This window comes from Orcinus orca, chromosome 9 (genome assembly GCF_937001465.1).
Source record: "Orcinus orca chromosome 9, mOrcOrc1.1, whole genome shotgun sequence".
In the NCBI taxonomy this organism is placed as follows: Eukaryota; Metazoa; Chordata; class Mammalia; order Artiodactyla; family Delphinidae; genus Orcinus; species Orcinus orca.
Genome location: NC_064567.1, coordinates 84,621,839 through 84,642,849, shown reverse-complemented (window position 1 = coordinate 84,642,849; position 21,011 = coordinate 84,621,839). Strand labels below are relative to the sequence as shown.

At 39.6% G+C, this 21,011-nt stretch overlaps 1 protein-coding gene across 12 annotated transcripts in view; it reads right to left on the bottom strand.

Annotated features, from left to right (window-relative positions):
* The window catches only part of MAGI2 (membrane associated guanylate kinase, WW and PDZ domain containing 2), a 1,374,207-nt gene that overhangs the window by 239,989 nt on the left and 1,113,207 nt on the right, over positions 1–21,011 (bottom strand). For all 12 annotated transcript variants that reach the window (XM_049714931.1, XM_049714925.1, XM_049714927.1 and 9 more), the window contains one exon: positions 17,655–18,293. In XM_049714931.1, coding sequence (XP_049570888.1) covers positions 17,655–18,293 — 639 coding nt within the window. The remainder of the gene's footprint in view (positions 1–17,654; positions 18,294–21,011) is intronic.

Below are 21,011 nucleotides of genomic sequence, written 5' to 3'. Positions count from 1 at the left end.
TTCATAAGCCCTAAATGAAATGAGGTCTAAAATATTAAGAAGTATAACTGCCCCTCCTTTTGGAACCTACCACAGAAGTAGCTTCGACACAGAGCAAATAGGAATGCTAGTTCTTTTGGTGATAAGAAGTTGATCTCATAGGAGTTGAAAGGCAGAAAATAAAGATAATCTAGGGTAATTATGAAAGGAGAAAGTATACTTTCCTTCTTTGGAGTATGTATAATATCACAGTACACGCAAATAAACGCACTCTACAGGTTCAAATATGAAAGAGGCTTTGTTTTCAAGTGACCAAAACGCTGATGCTGACTTCTCCCCAGTTAGTCACATCAAAAAACTTTTCACAGTGTTTTCTCCAGTTCACGTGAAAGGTCATGTGAACCCCAAACATCTGATCCTGTTGCCAAATCCAGTGTTAAATTCTCAGCCCCATCTTACCCAGCGCTTGACACAATTACTCACACCTTCCATCCTGAAACATCTTCCTTTCTAAGACTTCTCGTAAGGCACGCTTTAGCCTTTTGCTGCTCACTCCTCTTCATGACTCTAAAGTTGGAGCGTCCCAGGCCTCAGTCCTCAGAACGTTTCTCTTCTTTCCTTATGCTCATTCCCTAGGTGTTTTCATTCACTCTCCATCTTTAAATACCCTCCACAAGCCAGCCATCACCACTTGGAAAGCTAAAAGGCATCCCAAGCTTGGCATGTCCCAGACTGGACTCTTGACTTCCCCTGAAGCCCCCCATGAGTATTTCCATCCATCATACTCGTCAGTAAATGGCGACTCTTTTCTTCCAGTTGCTTGGGGCAAAACTTTACAGCCTTCGATTCCTTTCTTGAATACCCCACACCCCATCCATCAGCAAACCCTATGGCTTTTCCTTTGAGATATATTCAGAATCCTTTCTTATTGCCCCCACTCCTACCATCCTTCTCCAATCTCTTCATCTCTCACTTGGATTGCTGTGAAAGCCAACACACTTGTCTGCCTGCTTCCATCCCTGTCTACCCACAGTTTATTCTCAACACAGCCACCACAGCGAGTCTCTTAAAATCTCATATCACATCACTCCTCTGCTCAAACACTCCACAGGCTTCCCATATCACTCAAAAGTAGAATCTGAAGTCCTTTCTATGGCCCATGGCTGCGTGAGACTCTACATTATCTGCCTCCCTACAGCCCTGACAATCTGCCTGACCTCATCTACTATCACATCTCTTCCCCACGCAGTCTCAGCCACAGGAGCTTCCTTGCTGTTGCTGGTCCACATCCAACACAGTCCTGCCTCAGACCCTTCCCTCTGCCTAAAATGCTCTTCCCTGGATAGCCACACAGGCTGGCTCCCTTGCTTTCTTTAGATCCTCGCACAGATGTCTTTCCCTGACTACTCTCTAAAAGAAACTGTCTTCCTTGCCTATCATTCTCCTTGCTTTTACTCTGCTTTCTCAGTTTTTCTTCATTCTTATCCCTAACATATATTTCTTTGTGTTTTACCTAATTTTCCCGCTAGGAGATAAGCTTCTTGAGGCAGGGACTGTGTTTGCATTACTGACATATTTCTAGCACCTAGACCAGTGCTAGGCACACAGTAGGTCCTCAACAAATACTTACTAAGTGAATAAATAAATCCTGCATATCTAAGCAAAAGCCATCAAAATTTTCTTTGCATAAAGTAGGGGGAAACTGGCATAATGTAAAACTCACCGATACTGTAGTCGGAAGACACAGATTTGAGTTCTGTTTTTGCTGCTTCTAAGTGGTGTGACAACTCTACAAGTATTCCCACCATCTTGACTCTCTCACACTAAGGGTCATCTGTGCAACAATGTCCTTGTTTGGTGTATAGCTTGTGACATGCATGACACTTCTCACATTATCATGAGGTACCTTGTCATTGATGTTTATTCATATTTCTTATATCTGGGGACCATAAATTGTCCATCCTTCTGTCTACACACACATTCATTGAACTTGGGCCAATTACTTAACACTAAGTTTCTTTACCCATGAAAACTGGGCTGAGGAGGGAAATGTGAGGAGACCCTGTGAACTTTAAAACATATACCAGTAGTTGAATGTACCTCAAAAGCCTGAAATGAGTCGTATTACAATATCATGTTACAAAAAAGATTTCATCTCACACTTTCACGTAATCGGTAGTTATATGTCCCTGATGTGCACATCAAGGTGCAGACAACATATTAGAAATATCAAGGGCAGAGTATCTACTATATGTGTGACCCCAAACCATTCCCTTATTCCTGGACACACAAGAATACAACATGTTCCAGCCTCTTACGATTAATGGGGCCTGAAACTGAGTTCCGGCCAACTAACTGTAGGAGGAAGTGATAAATACACCTCCCGGGGCTGGCCCCATAGCCTCTTGCATGATCCTCTATTCTTTTGTTTGCACTTTATCTGCCAGCTGGTTAACAGAGGACCCAGCTGGGGACTTCAAGCTTGGCCTTAGGGCATGGAGATCTACCAGGGAGAAGCCTGGTTCCATGAGCCACTATGTGGAGGAGAGTTGCCCAGGAAATCTGCGATCCAGGAACATATGCACTGGAAATCATATAAGTGAGAAACAGACTTTTATTGTGCTAAGCTGCTGAGACCCAAGGCATATTTGTTAATAAGGCAGCCAGTAAGCCATGGTCATTCACACCTCATGGTGTGGATTTGTTTTCTGTTTGCTGTGTCGTATACACTGTTGTTGTTTTTTTTTAATATATTTTTTATCATTGTGTTCTGAAAAATTTATTAATTTTTTATTTTATTTATTTTTGGCTGTGTTGGGTCTTTGCTGCTGCATGTAGGCTTTCTCTAGTTGCAGAGAGTGGGGACTACTCTTTGTTGCGGTGCGCAGGCTTCTCACTGCAGTGGCTTCTCGTTGCAGAGCACAGGTTCTAGGCGTGCAGGCTTCAGTAGTTGTGGCTTGTAGGCTCTAGAGCACAAGCTCAGTAGTTGTGGTGCACGGGCTTAGTTGTTCCGTGGCATGTGGGATATTCCCGGAACCTGTTCCGGGAACCCATGCCCCTTGCATTGGCAGGTGGATTCTTAACCACTGTGCCACCAGTGAAGTCCCATATATACTGTTTTCTGCTGATATCAAGTGGAACGTTGGATTACATGATATTGATTGTGGAATATCCACTTTGATTTTCACCTAATCTCTGGATAACACTATTTTCAAATAACCAGTGCTTTTCTCTCTCTCAGAAATATTCCTGTAACAGATCCTTATCATTGGTGAGTATTGACTCTCTCTTATTTTAGATAAAATCTCTTTTGATGACCTCTTAAGTATTTTGTTGTGGTGGTGGTTCTAAGTGCTTCTCTGAAAGTATCTTTTATAACTTTAACTAACTAGCTGCTTACATATTTCTCCAAACAAGTAGTGACACGAAATAAACACCAAAATATTTGGGGTAAAGGGGCATGATATTTGCAACTTAGTCTTAAATGGTTCAGAAACGCACATTCACCAATGCACACACATACACACATACACTCAGCAAATGGGGCAGAATGTTAATAGCGATGTGGGTAAGTGGTATTCAATGTTCTGTATTCTACACTCAGAATTTTTATGTGAATTTAAAACTACTTCTAAACCAAATTTTTTTTTACAAAAAACTGTTAGCATTATTAAAAATGTCAATACTTCTTATAGCTTTGCTTTTAACATTTTCTCTGTGCAGTTTAAAACTCGTTATACAATATTTTTAATAACATGCTTTTTGAACTTTTGAAACAGGAGTCCTCTACATAGACATAATTCTCTGTGTCCATGATTTTTATGCTTTGCCCTGAAACAAAGTTCTGATATAGTCTATGCTGCTTCTCGAATACTCTGAATTCTATTTGAATGTAAAACAAAGAGAAGATGTGTATTACTGATACTATTTATTATTATATTGTCAGCATGAGAAGGGAATATTCTGATCTAGTGAAAACTTTTGGTATCATGTTTTCTAGAAATAAGAAGAAAAAACTTCAAGTATTAATCAACTGTAATTTATGGGAGGTTCACAAATTAAGTAGGGAACTTTGTTGCATTTTAATATAAATAATAGTACAATACATGACAAGGATTGATTAGTAGTCACGCTGGAGTTGCTTTATTCCAGACATCAAATAACAGCCTCCTTGGGTAGAAAGTATGATTCCCTATTCCATAGTAGACGGAGTATCGGCCAACAAATTATTTATAAATAAACTAATATGTTTCTTGAACCACTGAAACAGGAGAACTATTAGCCAACCTAATCAAGAAAACAGCACCTATAAGACATGAGAATAATAGAGATATTCTTAGGTCAAGGGAAAAATGGAAGAAGAAAATGAGAGGATACTTGATTCAATTCTATTTAAATACATTTGAAAACATGAATAAAAGAGACAATTTTGTAGGCTATAATATAAATTATAAAAACCAAGTCCAGCCAAGACAGAAACTCTAAGAAGATAAGTTACTATGGAAGAAATTGAGAAAGTTGTAAAAGGTTATCCCTCCCCTTACCAAACCAAACCAAACCCACTAGAACTAGATAATTTCCAAGGTGTATTATATCATAACCTCAAGGAATAGGTAACTTCAACGTTACTTAAATCATTTAGAGCAGAGAGAGAAGGAAAGCTACTGATTGCTTTTATGACACCAGCATAACTTTGAGCAAATCAGAACAAAACAAGATCCAAAAAAGAAAACTTGGGACCAATCTCATTTATTGATGTTGATGCAAAATTATATGTAAACAAATAGAAACTAGGGACACCTTATAAGCATAATATAGTTTATTCCAGGAATGAAAGGATAGTTCAATAACAATAAAACTCTTAATGTGATTTATCACAGTGATAAATCAAAGGAGAAAATAATGATCATCTCCATAGATGCCTTTTTGGCTTTTGATAAAATTCATTACCCATTTTTGATAAAGATTCTTAATAAAATAGGAATTGAAGGGTACTTCCTTAACATGATAAATAAAAGTCAGTACTGTGTTTGTATAAAATGAGACAGTTTTCATTTAAGCCAGGAATAAGATAGGAATTTCTATAATCCCCACTATTAACAATATTGAAGATATAACAGTCAAATGTATTAAATAAGACAAATCAGAGGTATGCAAATAGGAAGGGAGAAGGCAAAGTGACTGTAATTTGTAGGTGGTATGATTATATGCCCCCATATCCAATGAAACAAACTGAATAAAATATAAGAAACATTAAGATAACCCAGTAAAGTAGCTGGTGATAAAATTAATATTCAAGAATAAAACTCCAGGGCTTCCCTGGTGGCGCAGTGGTTGAGAGTCCGCCTGCCGATGCAGGGGACACGGGTTCATGCCCCGGTCCTGGAAGATCCCACATGCTGCGGAGTGGCTGGGCCCGTGAGCCATGGCCGCTGGGCCTGCGCGTCCAGAGCCTGTGCTCCGCAACGAGAGAGGCCACAACAGTGAGAGGTCCTCGTAAGGCAAAAAAAAAAAAAAAAAAAAAGAATAAAACTCCATGGGGATAAGGAGATAAGTGACAAATACACAAAGGACATATTTATGTCGGCATTTATTGTTTTGTCACCCTCCAAAGGAATGTCAACTCCATGGGAAAAAGCATGTACTTTATTTTGTTTATTGCTTTACCTCCAGTGCCAAAAAAATGCCTAGTACATAGTAGGCGCTCAAGAAATGTTTGTTGAGGACCTCCCTGGTGGTTAAGAATGTGGTTAAGAAACAGCCTGCCAGTACAGGGGACATGGGTCTGAGCCCTGGTCCAGGAAGATTCCACATGCTGTGGAGCAACTAAGTCCTTGTGCCACAACTACTGAGCCTGCGCTCTAGAGCCCACGAGCTGCAACTACTGAAGCCCACATGCCTAGAGCCCATGCTCTGCAACAAGAGAAGCCCCCGCAATGAAAAGCCTGCACACCGCAACAAAGAGTAGCCCCCGCTCTCTGCAACTAGAGAAAAGTCCACGGGCAGCAAAAAAGACCCGATGCAGCCAAAAAAAAAATTAATTAATTAATTAAAAATTTAAAAAAGAAGTATTTGTTGAAATAAGGAATGAATCTATAATATAGATTTACTCTCTTGTGCAGATACCTCACTTTTTAATAGATTAAAAATGAAAGCAACTAAAATATCCATTAGTTATGATTAAATAAGCTATTAAAAATAATGACGTATATTTCTGAACTAATATATAAAGCCCTCTAAGATAAACTGTTAAGTTAAAAAAAGCAAGGCACTGGGCCATAATACAAGTCTTGACACATTTAAAAGGACTGAAATCACACGAAATACGTTCTCCTCCAAGGAAAAATTATTAGAAATCAACAGAAAAGTACTGGGAAATCCCACATGTTTGAAAAATAAACAACTCATTTCTAAGTAACCTATGGGTTAAAAAAGAAACCACAACAGAAATAAGAAGATATCTTGAGCTGAATAAAAAAGAAAACACACAATATAAAAATTTATGGAATTCAGCTAATGAATTGCTTACAGTGAAATTTATAGCTTTAAATGCTTTTATTAGAGAGACCTAGAGTCATTACTCTAAGCTTTCACCTCAGGATGACAGAAAAGGCAATGTAACTCAAACACAAAATAAGTAGAGGAGAGGAAATTACAAAGATCAAAGTAGAAATAATTGAAATAGAAAACAGAAAAACAATGAAGCCAAAAGTTGGCTCTTAAAAAGGAATTTTATAAAATTTTGTTAAAAACCTTATTCTAACAAATTTGACAATTTAGATGAATTGTAAAAATTCCTAGATATACATAAAACACCAAAACTGATTCAAGAAACAGAAAATTAGAATAGACCTAAATCAAGAAAATAAATTTAATTAGTAACTAAAAATCACTCTATGAGTAAAAACCCAGCCTAGATGTCTTCATTGGTGAATTCTATCAAAACTTTTAAGGGGGAAATAATATCAATCTTACACAAACTCAGAAAATACAGAGGGAGAGGCCAATGTTATCCTGACAAAAAAGCCAGACAGACTACATGAAAAGAAAATTATAGAACACCTCCGCCAACAGGTCCAAAGTCTTAACAAAATATAAGCAAAGAGAATCTAGCAACGTACAAAAAGAATTCTACACCATGACCAAGTGGGGTTATCCCAGGAATGCAAAAGTAGTTTAATATTTAAAAATCATGTAAAGCACTATATTAATGAAGGACAACACTAAATGATCATCTCAATAGTTGCAGAAAAAAATTTGATGAAAGCCAAGACATATTGATTATCAAGATTCTCAACAATTTAAGAGTAGAAGGTGGGAATTTTCTTAACCTGATAAAAGGCATATGTTGGGCTGCACCCCACAGGCCTACAAGGCCAGTGCCTGTCCAGCTTTATAACCTAAGAAACAGACTGGAGTCAGGAACAGAGACATCAATGGTTTAACGGACTGGGGAGCATACCCATCTGAAGCAAGGTTCTGGAGTGACACCCCACCGTGTGCAGCGGGTGGTAGGCAGGATGCAGTGGGGTCTTTGCTTGGGTGGTGGAGAGAAGGGGAGATTACCAGTTATAGGGGAATTGATGTCACGTGGGCTCATTAGTTACCAGGGAAACCAGCAGAGGGGCACGCCCCTCAGCACCCCTTTGATAAGAACAGTCACCAGCTGGGGCCTGGGGCAAGTACATAGGAAGGTCAGTCATGTGTGTAGGGTTTAGGTGAAGCAGGCACTGGCCAGGCAGGGAATGTCCAGAGAGCAAGAGACCAGACATCTTGAGTGGCCTGAACATACACTCCACCCCTACATACCCGGCACGACCCTTACAATCTTGGTCCGCCCTTCTTCTGAGATATCCCTTGGGTCACATATATAGGGGGCACTGCAACCAGATACCACAAATACAATACAGACAACAGCAGCCAGAGAGGCTCAAGAGTAAGCCACCTACTATGCTCAGAACAGTGAACAGTCATTTGCCAGGATGTGGGCAAACTTTGGAGCCAAGTGCTTAATGGGTCAATGTAAAGGGAGTCAATAGCAGCAGTGCCCTGTCCAGTTATCAGGAAGGTAAGGCCACCCCTGATTTTCACAAACCCAGAGCCACCCCGCACAGGGACGGGTAGGCTTGGCTTTAAAACGAACATTCTGGTGGCCTAGCCAGGAGTCAGCAGTCACAGTAGAGGTCTGCCACCCCATGTTATATGTAGGGTGCCTTTAGGAATGGACCCATTAGGTCTTTCCAAACAAAAGACAGTTAATCCCACTAGTTGGACTTGGGTGTCCAGAAGCCAGTCTATTCTATTCCACACAACATAGCCCAGTGGTGCTCATGGGCAGCCAGTTGTACAGGAGTGTCTACTGTCAGGGGTCCTTCTGATGTATGGACATGTGGGACAGGAAGATGGTGCATCTTTTCCCCTATTGCCGTAGTCAGAATAGCCGGGTCAATTTTTCATGAAAGTCTAGAGGAGTACAACAATGGGATCTCACCGTAGACCCAGCAATTAACAGACTCATTTTTGCAGTGAGGCTAGTGTTGTTACTCAGTCCTTGAATAAATTTCCTTCGCTCAGGCTAGGGACGAAATGTAAGACATCTAATAGGCGCAACACAGAGCAGATCATAACCATTAAGCAAAAGACAAGCAGAAACCCCATCTGAGGTAATACCACACCCGCCTGTGGTTTTTGTCCTGGTCTGCAATACAGTTCAAAAAACTCGAGTTTTCAGTAATACCACGTATACAATGGCCACCTAGTTTTACCTTGGATATCTGAACAACAGCTATTTCATTTTGACTTTCAAATGCATTCCCTTCCTCAATGGCCAAAGCAGATGTACAATGCCTATCTGAAGGACCACAAAACAGGCTACTCTGGTCGGTAAAATTTAAGTTAAACCATGTATAAGCCTTCGGACTTCCCCATACTTCAATGTGTGCAGATTTTCCCATCATTTCCCCTTTCGATTGCAAATCTTTCAATAGAAAGTACTGATGAACAGAATATCCTTCCCTCGCTGCTGGGCGCTAGTTCCTACCCCAGGTGCAGATCATGTCCCTAGATGCCAGGCCTCCTTTATATGGGCCTAGTCATTCGAGTTGGGGGAGCACTAATCAGATCACGTGAAAAGGCTCAGAGGGATGTTGATGGGGAAACACTTAATAGGTTATACATTTTATCACTTATACCCAACTGTCACACAAGCACTGAACATGTGCTTTTAGCAACAGACTTAAAGCAAGCAGTGTCACACTTCATGAGTAGTTATACTCTGAGACAATTTCACTAGATACTTTTCTTTCCATCCAGAACATCAGGGCAAAAGTATGGCTAGCACAATAACATTCATAAGTACAGACCTCAATCAAAAGAACTAGAATTTAATATCCATTGAAACATAATACGGTTCTCTCTAAAATTAGCCTCATATCCACCAAACACAGCCAAATCAAGACTAATTTGTCTGCAAAACAAGTTTGGTCCATCAACCTCATAGGCTCCTCCAAACTGGCTGAGGGGGGCTCAGGAGCTCAGATTGAATTCCCAAAAGGTCGCTCAAGGCCAGGAAAGCCATGCCAAAGCCCTGCTATCAGGCTCTGCCTTGGTGGATTTTTCTCTTCTAGAAGTTCCCAGAATATTGAGATTCCTGCACATGTCAGGAGACAGTCTTTTCCATTTTCCTGATAAGGCTGCTCAGAATCCAGGAGTGTGTAATTTCTGGAGGGACCAGGCAGAGAGAAAAGGAAAATGCTTCAATTCTACCCACAGGTGTAGTTTACCAAATTGCTATAAATCATAACCAACTTGAGGGGAAGGGCTTCCCTATATCTGGAAAACACAGATCAAAACCAGTAACATTCCAGACAAAACCCATAAAAATTATAACCATATTCACCAGTTCACTCAGTGACCAATCCTTTTTTTTTAACTTTTCATGAAGCCATCAGGTCTTCCATTAGGATTCTTTAAGTTCTTATCCAGGTCAGCAATATAATCTGAAATTTACCACGGACCTGTTATTGTCAAAAGGTCCTTCCTATGAATTTTCTTGAAGATGAGGCACTTTTGCAAAAGCATCAGAGTAAAACAATAACTGTCTATAAAAGACAAAAGACTTAAAAAGACACCTGGGGCTTCCCTGGTGGCGCAGTGGTTAAGAGTCCGCCTGCCGATGCAGGGCACACAGGTTCGTTCCCCGGTCTGGGAAGATCCCACATGCCGCGGAGCGGCTGGGCCCGTGAGCCACGGCCACTGAGCCTGCACGTCCGGAGGCTGTGCTCCGCAACGGGAGAGGCCACAACAGTGAGAGGCCCGCGTACCGCAAAAAAAAAAAAAAAAAAAAAAAAAAAAAAGACACCTGATTAAGCACCTGATTACAATATACTCAATAAAGAAACTTGTTTACAATAACTAGAATTGTGACTGATTATACTCTTAACCCGTAAAAACCTTAATCTCTGGCAAAAACCAAGAAGCAAGTAACTGTGCATTTCTGACTGGAAAATTTCGTGCATTAGTCTTCCTCTCCTAAGCAGGTAAAGGTAGTAAACTGAGACCTGCTCAGCGTTTAATGTTCCGGTATTTTATCCTATTTGAAATGACCCTTGAATTCTCTTCTTTCAACTTTAGTTTCAAGTTACCAAAATCTGGAGAGACTATTTTAGATAGATATTCCCAAAACGTAATTATTTCTATAGAGTTTAACTAAAAGCTCTTTTTTCTCCTTTACTCTTAGAGATCACAGAAGATTAAAGTTCCAGAGAGGCCAGGTGGATCATTTGCATCTCAAAGGCACCAGAGAAATACAAAAGAGAAATTCCTTCTAGAAAGCTAGCTTAACCAATTACAAAAGGCTCACTTTGATACAACAGCAGAGGCATTAGAGGCCACTGTTCTCTAGATCTCTTGGCAGCCCCCATTCATCAAGGACAGCCACCATAAGACCCCATATACTAGTAGATAGCCACCCCAGGATTCCCCCAAGTTTCGGGCTCACCCCTGGAACTTTTGGGCCCTGCATGTTAGTGCACGGCCACCTCAGGACTACTCCCGCAACTTTCCATCCCCCATTGTGCATTTCCCTACGTCTCGGCGCTCCTGGGAGTTTCCTCAGTCTCCTGGCTGGCTCTGCCAATTGTTGGGCTGTACCCGCAAGCCTACAAGGCGTGTGCTTGCCCAGCTTTAAGACTGAAGAAAGAGCCCGGAGTCTGCAACAGAGACACCAATGGTTTAATGGATGGGGGAACTTACACTCAGAAGTAGGGTCCTGAAGCAACACCTCAACGGTCTTCTTCACTCACAGGGTCAGGGGGAAGGGGAGGTTACCAGTTATAGGGGAATTGATGTCAGGTGGGCTCATTAGTTACCAGGGAAACCAGCAGAGGGGCACGCCCCTCACCACCCCTTTGATAAGAACAATCACCAGCTGGTGCCTGGGGCAAGTACATGGGAAGGTCAGTCATGTGTGTAGGGTTTAGGTGAAGCAGGCACTGGTTGAGCAAGGGATGTCCAGAGAGCAAGAGAACAGCCATCTTGAGTGGCCTGATCATACAGCATATAAAAATTACATCAGGGCCTTCCCTGGTGGCGCAGTGGTTGGGAGTCCGCCTGCAGATGCAGGGGACACGGGTTCGTGCCCCAGTCCAGGAAGATCCCACATGCCGCGGAGCGGCTGGGCCCACGAGCCATGGCCGCTGAGCCTGCGCGTCCGGAGCCTGTGCTGCGCAGCAGGAGAGGCCAGGGCACAACAATGAGAGGCCCGCGTACCACCAAAAAAAAAAAAAAAAAAAAAAAAATTACATCAAAAAAATCATACTTAATGGTTAAAGGCTAATACCTTCCCACTAAAATTGGCAATAAGGCAAGGGTGTCCCCTCATAATTATTTCTATTTGACATCATACTGGAGGTTCCAGCTAGTGTAATAAAGCACAGAAAAGGAATCAAAGACATACAGCTTGGAAAGAAAGAAAGAAAGCTCTACTACTAGATGACATAATAGTCTATGTAGAAAATCTGATGGAATTTACAAAAAAAGAAAAAGGCCCCAGAACTGAGTGTAACAGGGTTACAGTGTACAAGATCAAAACCAAAAATCATATGTATTTCTATATATTAGCAATAAACAATCTGAAAATGACAATCTGAAAATGGACAATGTTCCATTCACATTCACAATATTATCAAGAAGAATAAAATCGCTAGAAATAAGTTTAACAGAAGAAGTACAAGATCTCTACATTAAGAACTACAAACCATTGCTGAGAGAAATTAAAGGAGATTCAAAAAAATATTTGCAAATCATTTATCTTCTAAGAGACTTGTAATCAGAATGTAAAAAGGACTTTTACAACTTAATAAGAAGACAACAAACAGCTTAATAAATATATAAATGGGCAAAATATTGAGTAGGCATGTCACCAAAGAAGAAATATACCATATTTATAAATGGAGAGATTCAAGTTGGCAATTCTCCAAAAATTGTTCTATAGATTGCATGCAACATCAGACTCTCAGCAGGCCTTTTACTTAAAAATATAATTAAAAAGTTGATCCTAAAATTTATATGCAAATGCAAAGGACCTAGAATAACCAAAATAATTTTGAAAAAGGAGACAAAAGTTGGAGGATTCATACTACTTGATTTCAAGACTTAATATAAAGCTAATTTAGAGAGTGTGGTATGACAATGAGGATAGACATATAGGTCAATGGAAGAGAATAGAGTCTAGAAATAAACCTTCACATTTATGCAAATTCAGTTTTGACAAATTGCCAAGGCAATCCAAGCAGAAAGGATTTTTTTTTTAAACAAATAGTGCTAGAAAAATTGGATGTCCAAATGCAACCAAATGCACTTAGATCCTTACCTTACACTATGCTCAAAAATGATCTTGAAATAGTTTATAGGTCTAAATATCGGAGATAAAACTATAGAACTTCTAGAAGAAAGCAGGAAAAACTTTGTCATCTTGGATTAGGGAAAGACTTCTTAGATCTAACACAAAAGAATGATTCATATAAGAAAATACTGATAAATTGGACTTCATCAAAATTAAGAACTTTTGTGCTTCAAAAGGAAGCATTAAGAAAATGAAAAGACAAGCCACAGACTGGGAGAAAATAATTGCAAGTCATTTATCTTTTAAAAGACTTGTAATCAGAATGTAAAAAGGACTTTTACAATTTAATAGGAAGACGACAAACAGCTTAATAAATACACAAATGGGCAAAATATTGAGTAGGCATGTCACCAAAGAAGATAATTAACGCTAATAAACATATGAATACATGCCATGGTAAACACATGAAAAAATTAGAGAAATGTAAATTAAAACCACAAAAAGGCATCATTATACAGGCGCTAAAATGGCTATAATCAAAACGACTAGCTATACCAAGTATGGGCAACAATGGGCAGAAACTGGAAACCTCACACATCGCTAGTGGGAATGTAAAATGGTATAGCCATTTTGGAAAACGTTCTAGCTACTTCTGAACAATTTAACTTATCATATAACCCAACTGTACCACTCCACTCCTATCTACTCAAGAAAAGTGAAAATGTATGCACACACAAACACTTATATCCAAATGTTCACAGCAACGTTATTTATAAATGCCAAAACCTGGAAACAACTCAAACGTCCATGCACTGGTAAACGGAGTAAAAAAAAAAAAAATGTGGTACCCATACAATGGAATACTACTCAGCAATAAAACGAAACAAACTACTCATACATGCACCTACATGGGTAGATCTCAACAGCATTATGTTCAATAAAACACTACATACTGTATGATTCCATTTACAAAAATTTCTAGAAAGGCAAAACTATCCAGAAAGCATGTTAGTGATTATCTGGGGGCTAAAGGAATTGGGATGATGGATGTTCTAAGGATTATGGTGATTGCTGCATAACTATATCATTTTAGCAAAACTTATTGAAGTATATAATTATAATTGGTGAATTCTATGGTATGTAAATAATACCACAATGATGTTTCTTAAAGGATAAAACACACCCTAATAACCAAGATATTCAGAGCAAGATGTGTATGTATAATATCATTCCATTTATGTTAAACATACTACATATATACATGCTAGTTAAGGCTACAAAATTTCTAGAAATGTGTGTATACAAACAATATGTTTGCCTCTAGGAAAAGGACTGGAATCCTGGGAAAGGAGAGATAATTACTTTTCATTGTATACCTTCTGACACTATTTGTCTGAAAAAATTAAACCACATAATCACTTTATAAATAAAAAAAATCCTAGTAAATAATTTAAAACAACCATAATCCAGACACAAAGATCCGGGCGTATGAATTTGCTCTTGAAGATTTATGCTTATCTGAGTGAGGCCATAAGCACTTAGGAGTAGCCTATAATAAGATAAGGTGAATTTCATCACAAAAACATGGTGTTAGTTCCTATTAATTTCAGAGAGCTGACTACAAATTGTGGGAATCTGGGAAAACATAAGAGGATTTGACTAGAAATACTTTAAGCATTACAGGGTACTACATTCTGCAATTCTACACTGGCCACAAAATACAAACAAATTCCTTGTCCCCAAACACAAACAAAATGCAACCAAAACTTTGAATATTCGATTTCTATATCTGTCTGCAAAAATACTGAATCACTATGCTGTACACCTGAAACTAACACAATATTGTAAATCAACTATACCTCAATAAAAACAAACAAACGAACAACAAAAAAAACTTTGAATACTTGGGGATTAAATGGGGGTGGGAGAGAATGGAGGGAAAAGAAGCAAGAACAGGGTAATCTAGCTGATAGCAGGCAGACAGAAATGTTTTCAGGAAAGGTACAAATGGCAATAATATAAATACATATTATACATATATATATATATATATATATATATATATATATATGAAAAAACGATTTCAGAATACTTTTTTCTGCTACATCATGCCTTTAAAAAAGGTATTATATATAAAAAGTGCCCAAACTTGTTTCTATGAATCATACAGTGGATACTGCAAAGTGATTTTCAGTTATTCCATTTAATATCAAGAACCTGTTCCAAAGATTTGATTTTCAGTTGCACATTAAGAAGATATGGCAGGCGCCTCCCTGGTGGCGCAGTGGTTGAGAGTCCGCCTGCCGATGCAGGGGACACGGGTTCGTGCCCCGGTCCGGGAAGATCCCACATGCCGCAGAGCGGCTGGGCCCGTGAGCCATGGCCGCTGAGCCTGCGCTCCACAACGGGAGAGGCCACAACAGTGAGAGGCCCGCGTACCACAAAAAAAAGAAAAAAAAAAAAAAAGGGAAGAAGATATGGCTATTTAATTAAGGATATTTGTTTTAATCTTAAGCAATGGGTGAAATTAAAATACACTGTCAATATTTAATTATCAAGATTCAAGTGCTATTTTGTAATAATGCTTGAAGGTCACATTTAAGACTTCTGCTATCATATTAATTTTTTTTTTAAGATAGGAACATAGTACTTTGTATAGTGTTGCTCATAAATGCCTAGTATTTGGTGTCCATTTTCACACAAAAATCAATAATGCAAATACTTCCTTGAAGGGAAAACACATGCAGAGAGGGCCAAATACATCATAAAAGGTACTTCTTTCAGCTTTGACTGCTTTCACTTGCATTTCAAACTGACAGGGCTTTCACCCTGTTTTGAGTTCTTTGAATAGACAATCACATATGTTTGCCACACGTGTGCTCTTCACGCACAAGTTCCTCGCAGTACCGCTCCCTCTGACGCATCCCTGCTGTAGCTTTGGTGCTAATCTACACTCAACAGACGTTTAATGAGCACCTATGCGGCCCATTATACTAAGAACATGCCATCAGGTTAGGTAGTATTATCATCCCAATACAACAGATGAGACATCTGAAGCTCATGGACTAAGTGTCTTAAGTCCCCAAATTGGTAAGCAGGAAACCAGGACTTAGCCTGAGCCCTTTCATTTATACCCTGTTTTCAAGTATCCTCTCTATCTGTGACCCTTCCCTCCTTTCTCTCCCTAGTTTCACTGATAATCAAGAGCAGAGTAGGAAAGAAATGAAGGAGGTAGCCTCTGCTTAGCCCCATTCCCTTCCCCACAGAGCAGGTGGAAGGGAAGAAACACCTCCAGGGCTCAGAGCTCCTACCACAGTCCTCACTGCTCTCAGTTCCATACTTCACCTGGAACACCCAGCCCAGAACTTCAGCCCCAAGCCTGTTCCATAGCTTTCTTCCCAGGGCACACAAGGCACTATGGGTGATTATTATTATATTTTTAATATATATATATATTTTAAACAAGTTTATTTTCTTTTTTTTAAAACTTTATTTATTTATTTTTGGCTGTGTTGGGTCTTCGTTTCTGCACGAGGGCTTTCTCTAGTTGCGGCGAGTGGGGGCCACTCTTCATCACGGTGCACGGGCCTCTCATTGTCGTGGGCTCTCTTGTTGCAGAGCACAAGCTCCAGACGTGCAGGCTCAGTAGTTGTGGCTCACGGGCCTGGCCGCTCCGCGGCAGGTGGGATCTTCCCGGACCGGGGCACGAACCCGTGTCCCCTGCATTGGCAGGCGGATTCTCAACCACTGCGCCACCAGGGAAGCCCCATGGGTAATGATTGATGGAGCATCCCTGTAGTAATAGAAGTGTCCTGAGCAACGCTATTTACAACTCTGCAATGATTTTTCTATGGAGACACAGCTCCCATTGGTCCTTACAGGGATTATCAAGACTGTACTTGAGCTTGGAAGGAGTTGAACCAGCTTCCACATGCTAGCCTGCAAACCGATGCACAGCTCAGAGTATCACTTCCTTGGGAAAAATCAGCTTTCTTAATTAAGTCAATGGAAACCAGTTTGAAGCCTCCACAACTGAAACATTAATGAACTTTTGGAATACAACCCACTCATACTCGGGAATTCAACCTTTACCATCTCAGTTCACAGCCATATATATATATATATATATTTTTCCCCCCCCCCCTTTGGCCGTGTCGCATGGCCTGCGGGATCTTAGTTCCCCAACCAGGGATTGAAACCACACCCTCAGCAGTGAAAGCTCAGAGTCCTAACCACTGGACCGCCAGGGAATTCCCCACAGCAATATATATTTGTAAGACTGAAAACACTATTTTCATTGTGCTTAATATAATATAGGAAAAGATACATTCTCAAAATTAAAAAGCACAGCTTCCTGGACTCATGTTTTTCTTTCTTACTTACTCTTTTACCTTCATTTTTTAAAGTATGATTTCACAGACTTGTGGTTGCCAAGGGGGAGGGGAGGTGGGGGAGGGATGGATTGGGAGTTTGGGATTAGCAGACACAAACTACTATATATAGAATGGAAAAACAACAAGGTCCCACTGTATAGCACAGGAACTATATTCAATATCCTGTGATAAACCATAATGGAAAAGAATGTGAAAAATACACACACACACACACACACACACACACACACACACATATCTGAATCACTTTGCTGTATAGCAGAAATCAACACAACATTTGTAAATCAACTATACTCAATAAAGTTAAAAAAATAAAAATAAAAATTTTAAAAGTGCCATTTCATTCAACTCCAGAGAAACTTCCATTTTTTCGATATTATTGTAAAGGTTCTACTACTTCACCTGCATACTGATTGCTGAGCCAGTGTTTATCTTACCTCCTCGATGGATAATCAAAGAAGTCTCGCTTCCAATGGGACAGTCCTTAAGTATATCCACTACTTCCGTATGGCTCAGGTTCTGTACATTCTGCTGGTTGATCTCAACAATGAGGTCGCCTTCACACAGGCCAGGGCATCCCTGAATGTCAAGTATTTGTTTCACCCGCTGTCCTGTAGGACTGTCTGCAATGGTGAAGCCAAAGCCCTGGGCACCTTTCACAATGGTTAAGGTCATAAGTTCAGCTTGGGTGGCCCCAGATGAAGCCATAGATACATTGTCGTCATGGACAGGTGGTGGATACGTGCTATCTAGCTGACCATCAGCTGGCATTGAGTGCAAAGTATGAGGCGGCCGATCTGTTATATCTGGAACCGACTGTGAGGTCCGAGAAATGTATTCCAAATATGTTTCATAGTTATGTCTTCCATTGACCATCACTGGAGGTGGCCTCTCCATTATTGCAAGGGGTGGCACCATGCTGTTAGCAGGATCTTCAGGATCAAAGGGCAAAGGGTAGCCACGACACAACACTAAGTTGACACTCTGACCAATAGGAACAGACTGGAAAAGTTTGACTACATCTGCATGAGTGTGTCCAAGGACACAAACTTCATTAATATAGACAATGACATCACCTGCAAGGGAAAAAAAGAGATTGACAACATGAGGTAAGTTCAATTAACGCTGACATAGAGAAATGGAATTATTTATGAGACTAGTGAAAGACGTGCTCTGTTTCTCAGTAAGCAGTGAGAAGATCAATTAGAATAGTATTTAAATTCCCTGTAGGTGACTCAAGGTTACAACAGGTCTGCCAACAAATATAGTGATTAAATGCTGAAAAAAAAAGCTATTTGGTTATTCCTGAAGTTCAGAAACAACTCCATATTCAGAAAGAAAAGTTTACAAGAATTTGTACCTTGAAGAAGCACACATTCTATGCTTCTTTTTCATCTTCAGGGCAAATCAGTTAATAGAATTTTCAAATTATTGAGAAGTGGTAGTCATAAGTTTTGGATGAAGGACAAAGCCCAGTATATGGGTTTTTTGCTCTCACTTGCCTGAGTCAACTGTCTTTTTTTTTCCTTTTTATGGAAGAGGAAAATATTTTGCCCATTTTATTTTATCTCTCTATAGCAAAGTGTAATTGCAAAGGTTCCACGTCTACACAAGTAAAGATCAAGAGGACAGATTAAGGGATCAGCGATCTGGGTCCATATCCTGGCTCTACTACTTAGCAGATCTGTGCGACTGGGCAAGTGACTTACCTGCTTTGAGCCACAGTTCCTCATTTGTAAAGCTGCTGTGAGGGTGAAATGAGATGATGCAGGAAAAGGGCTTGGCACAATGCCTGCCATATGGTGAGTGCTCAATAAACGTGGACCATTATCAATATTATTGTTGCTAAAATAGGAGGAAGGGGATGTGAGACCCTGGCTTTCAAAGAGGAAGCTTCCAAGGACATCCTCTCATCTTAGATAAAGTGATATTTCTGCAGATCTTTTCAAAAAAGGCATCTGTCCTTTCTCCCCAATGAATTTAATCACAGAGTTACAGAAGCCCACTGATCAGAAGTTAACTTTATGTTATTAAAAATGTCCTGAAGGCAAATTATTCATTATAAAATATATCCAGAAAGACAATATTTCCTTCTTAAAATGCAGGGAAAACATGTTTGTTTGAGATATTGTTTAAAAAATTCAATTATGTATGAATAACAGTTTTATTTTTGGAGCACTGCTCTATCATGGATTGATATTTTTACCCTCAAAACCCATAATATTTGAGAATTGAACTTGCAAATTGAGATTGTGCCTGACTATGCTGAAGAGTATATGAGAGATTAAAAGACATGTTTTCACAGATTGTCAAATGAGTAATTCAACAGTTATCAGTCTATCAGGATACTTCTGAAATGGGTAGTGTAAATGGCTAGGGATTTCATTCTGAGACATCATTGCCCATCAAAATTGCAAACATCAAAAATGAAAAACAGAGTTGAATTTTCAGAGTTAAATACTTTTTTGGCTTCTCTTAGTTGTCTGATACAAAATGATTTCTCCACTAAATACACTTTAAAAATAAATAATTCTATGAATAGAACATTGCTGAGTAAAATGCCCTTAACTACATACTCTCAGCTAACACTCTTGCCAAATGCTAGAGAACTGCTTGAAAGTGCTAAAGATATAGACAGAAAAGCAAACACAAACAAACAAAACAAAACAAAACAAAATAACATTTTCAGTGATCCAGGTTAGGTCTCATTCTGGAAAATGTCACAGACTATGTGATTGGTCAGGTGGAATCACTCTTCAATTATGTCTTTCAGAGAGGGTGCTGGTGTAATGTCTGGGACACTGGGCCATGACTCAGGACTGAATTGGGATGGGCATCCACTCTGCTACTGTGACTTCTCAACAGACTGTGGCAGTTGGGAATGTTTGGGCATCATTTTTAACTGGTTAAGGTCATGCCAGAGTCCCAGAGAAGTATCTGATCCAGACAAACTTTTTTTCTTCTCCTCCTTGCCCCTTCTATTTTTAAAGTTACTATACATATTTATACACTGAAAGGTTGAAAGACTATAAATACTTGTGTACTACCATCCAGCTTAATGATTAGAACATTGCTTATATCAGTTGAAGCCCCCTGGGTAGCATCCTCTCCCACTTGCCCTCCTTTACTGCCCTTTCCAAAGGTAACCATTGTCCCGCATTTGAGGTTTGTTAATCACATGTACTTTACATTTTTATGACATATCTAGGTACACATAAACCCTACATAGTTTAACCACTAAATAATATCTCTTAAAATGTTTTTGCATATTTTAAACCTTTTGTAAATGGTATACATATTAATCTTCTGTAATCTCTCCAAATGTATTTATGATACTTATCTCTTTTGATACATTTACCTCTAGTTCATTAACTTTCATTGCAATATGATATCTGTTGGATGACTACATCATTATTTATTAATATTTATCCATTCTTTTGTTAGTGGACACTGGGGTTCTTGTGAATTTTGGGCTATTAAAGATAACTCTGCTATGAACCTCTTTCCATGGCCCTTATGCACATATGGGAGAGTTTTTGTGAGGTATCTACCTCGGGGTAGAATTGCTGGACACAGGCCAGTTGTGTCTTCAACTTTGTTAGAAACGGGAAATGGCTGACAAAATTGGTCAAATCGGTTTTCACTCCCCTCGGTAGGATATAAGAATTTTCATTGCTCCCCATCTGACACAATGCTTGCCATTCTCAGACTTTTAATTTTCAATAATCTAATGGGTGTGATCATGGTTTTAATTTGCATTTCCCACTCTGCTAGTAAGGGTGAGCATCTTTTCA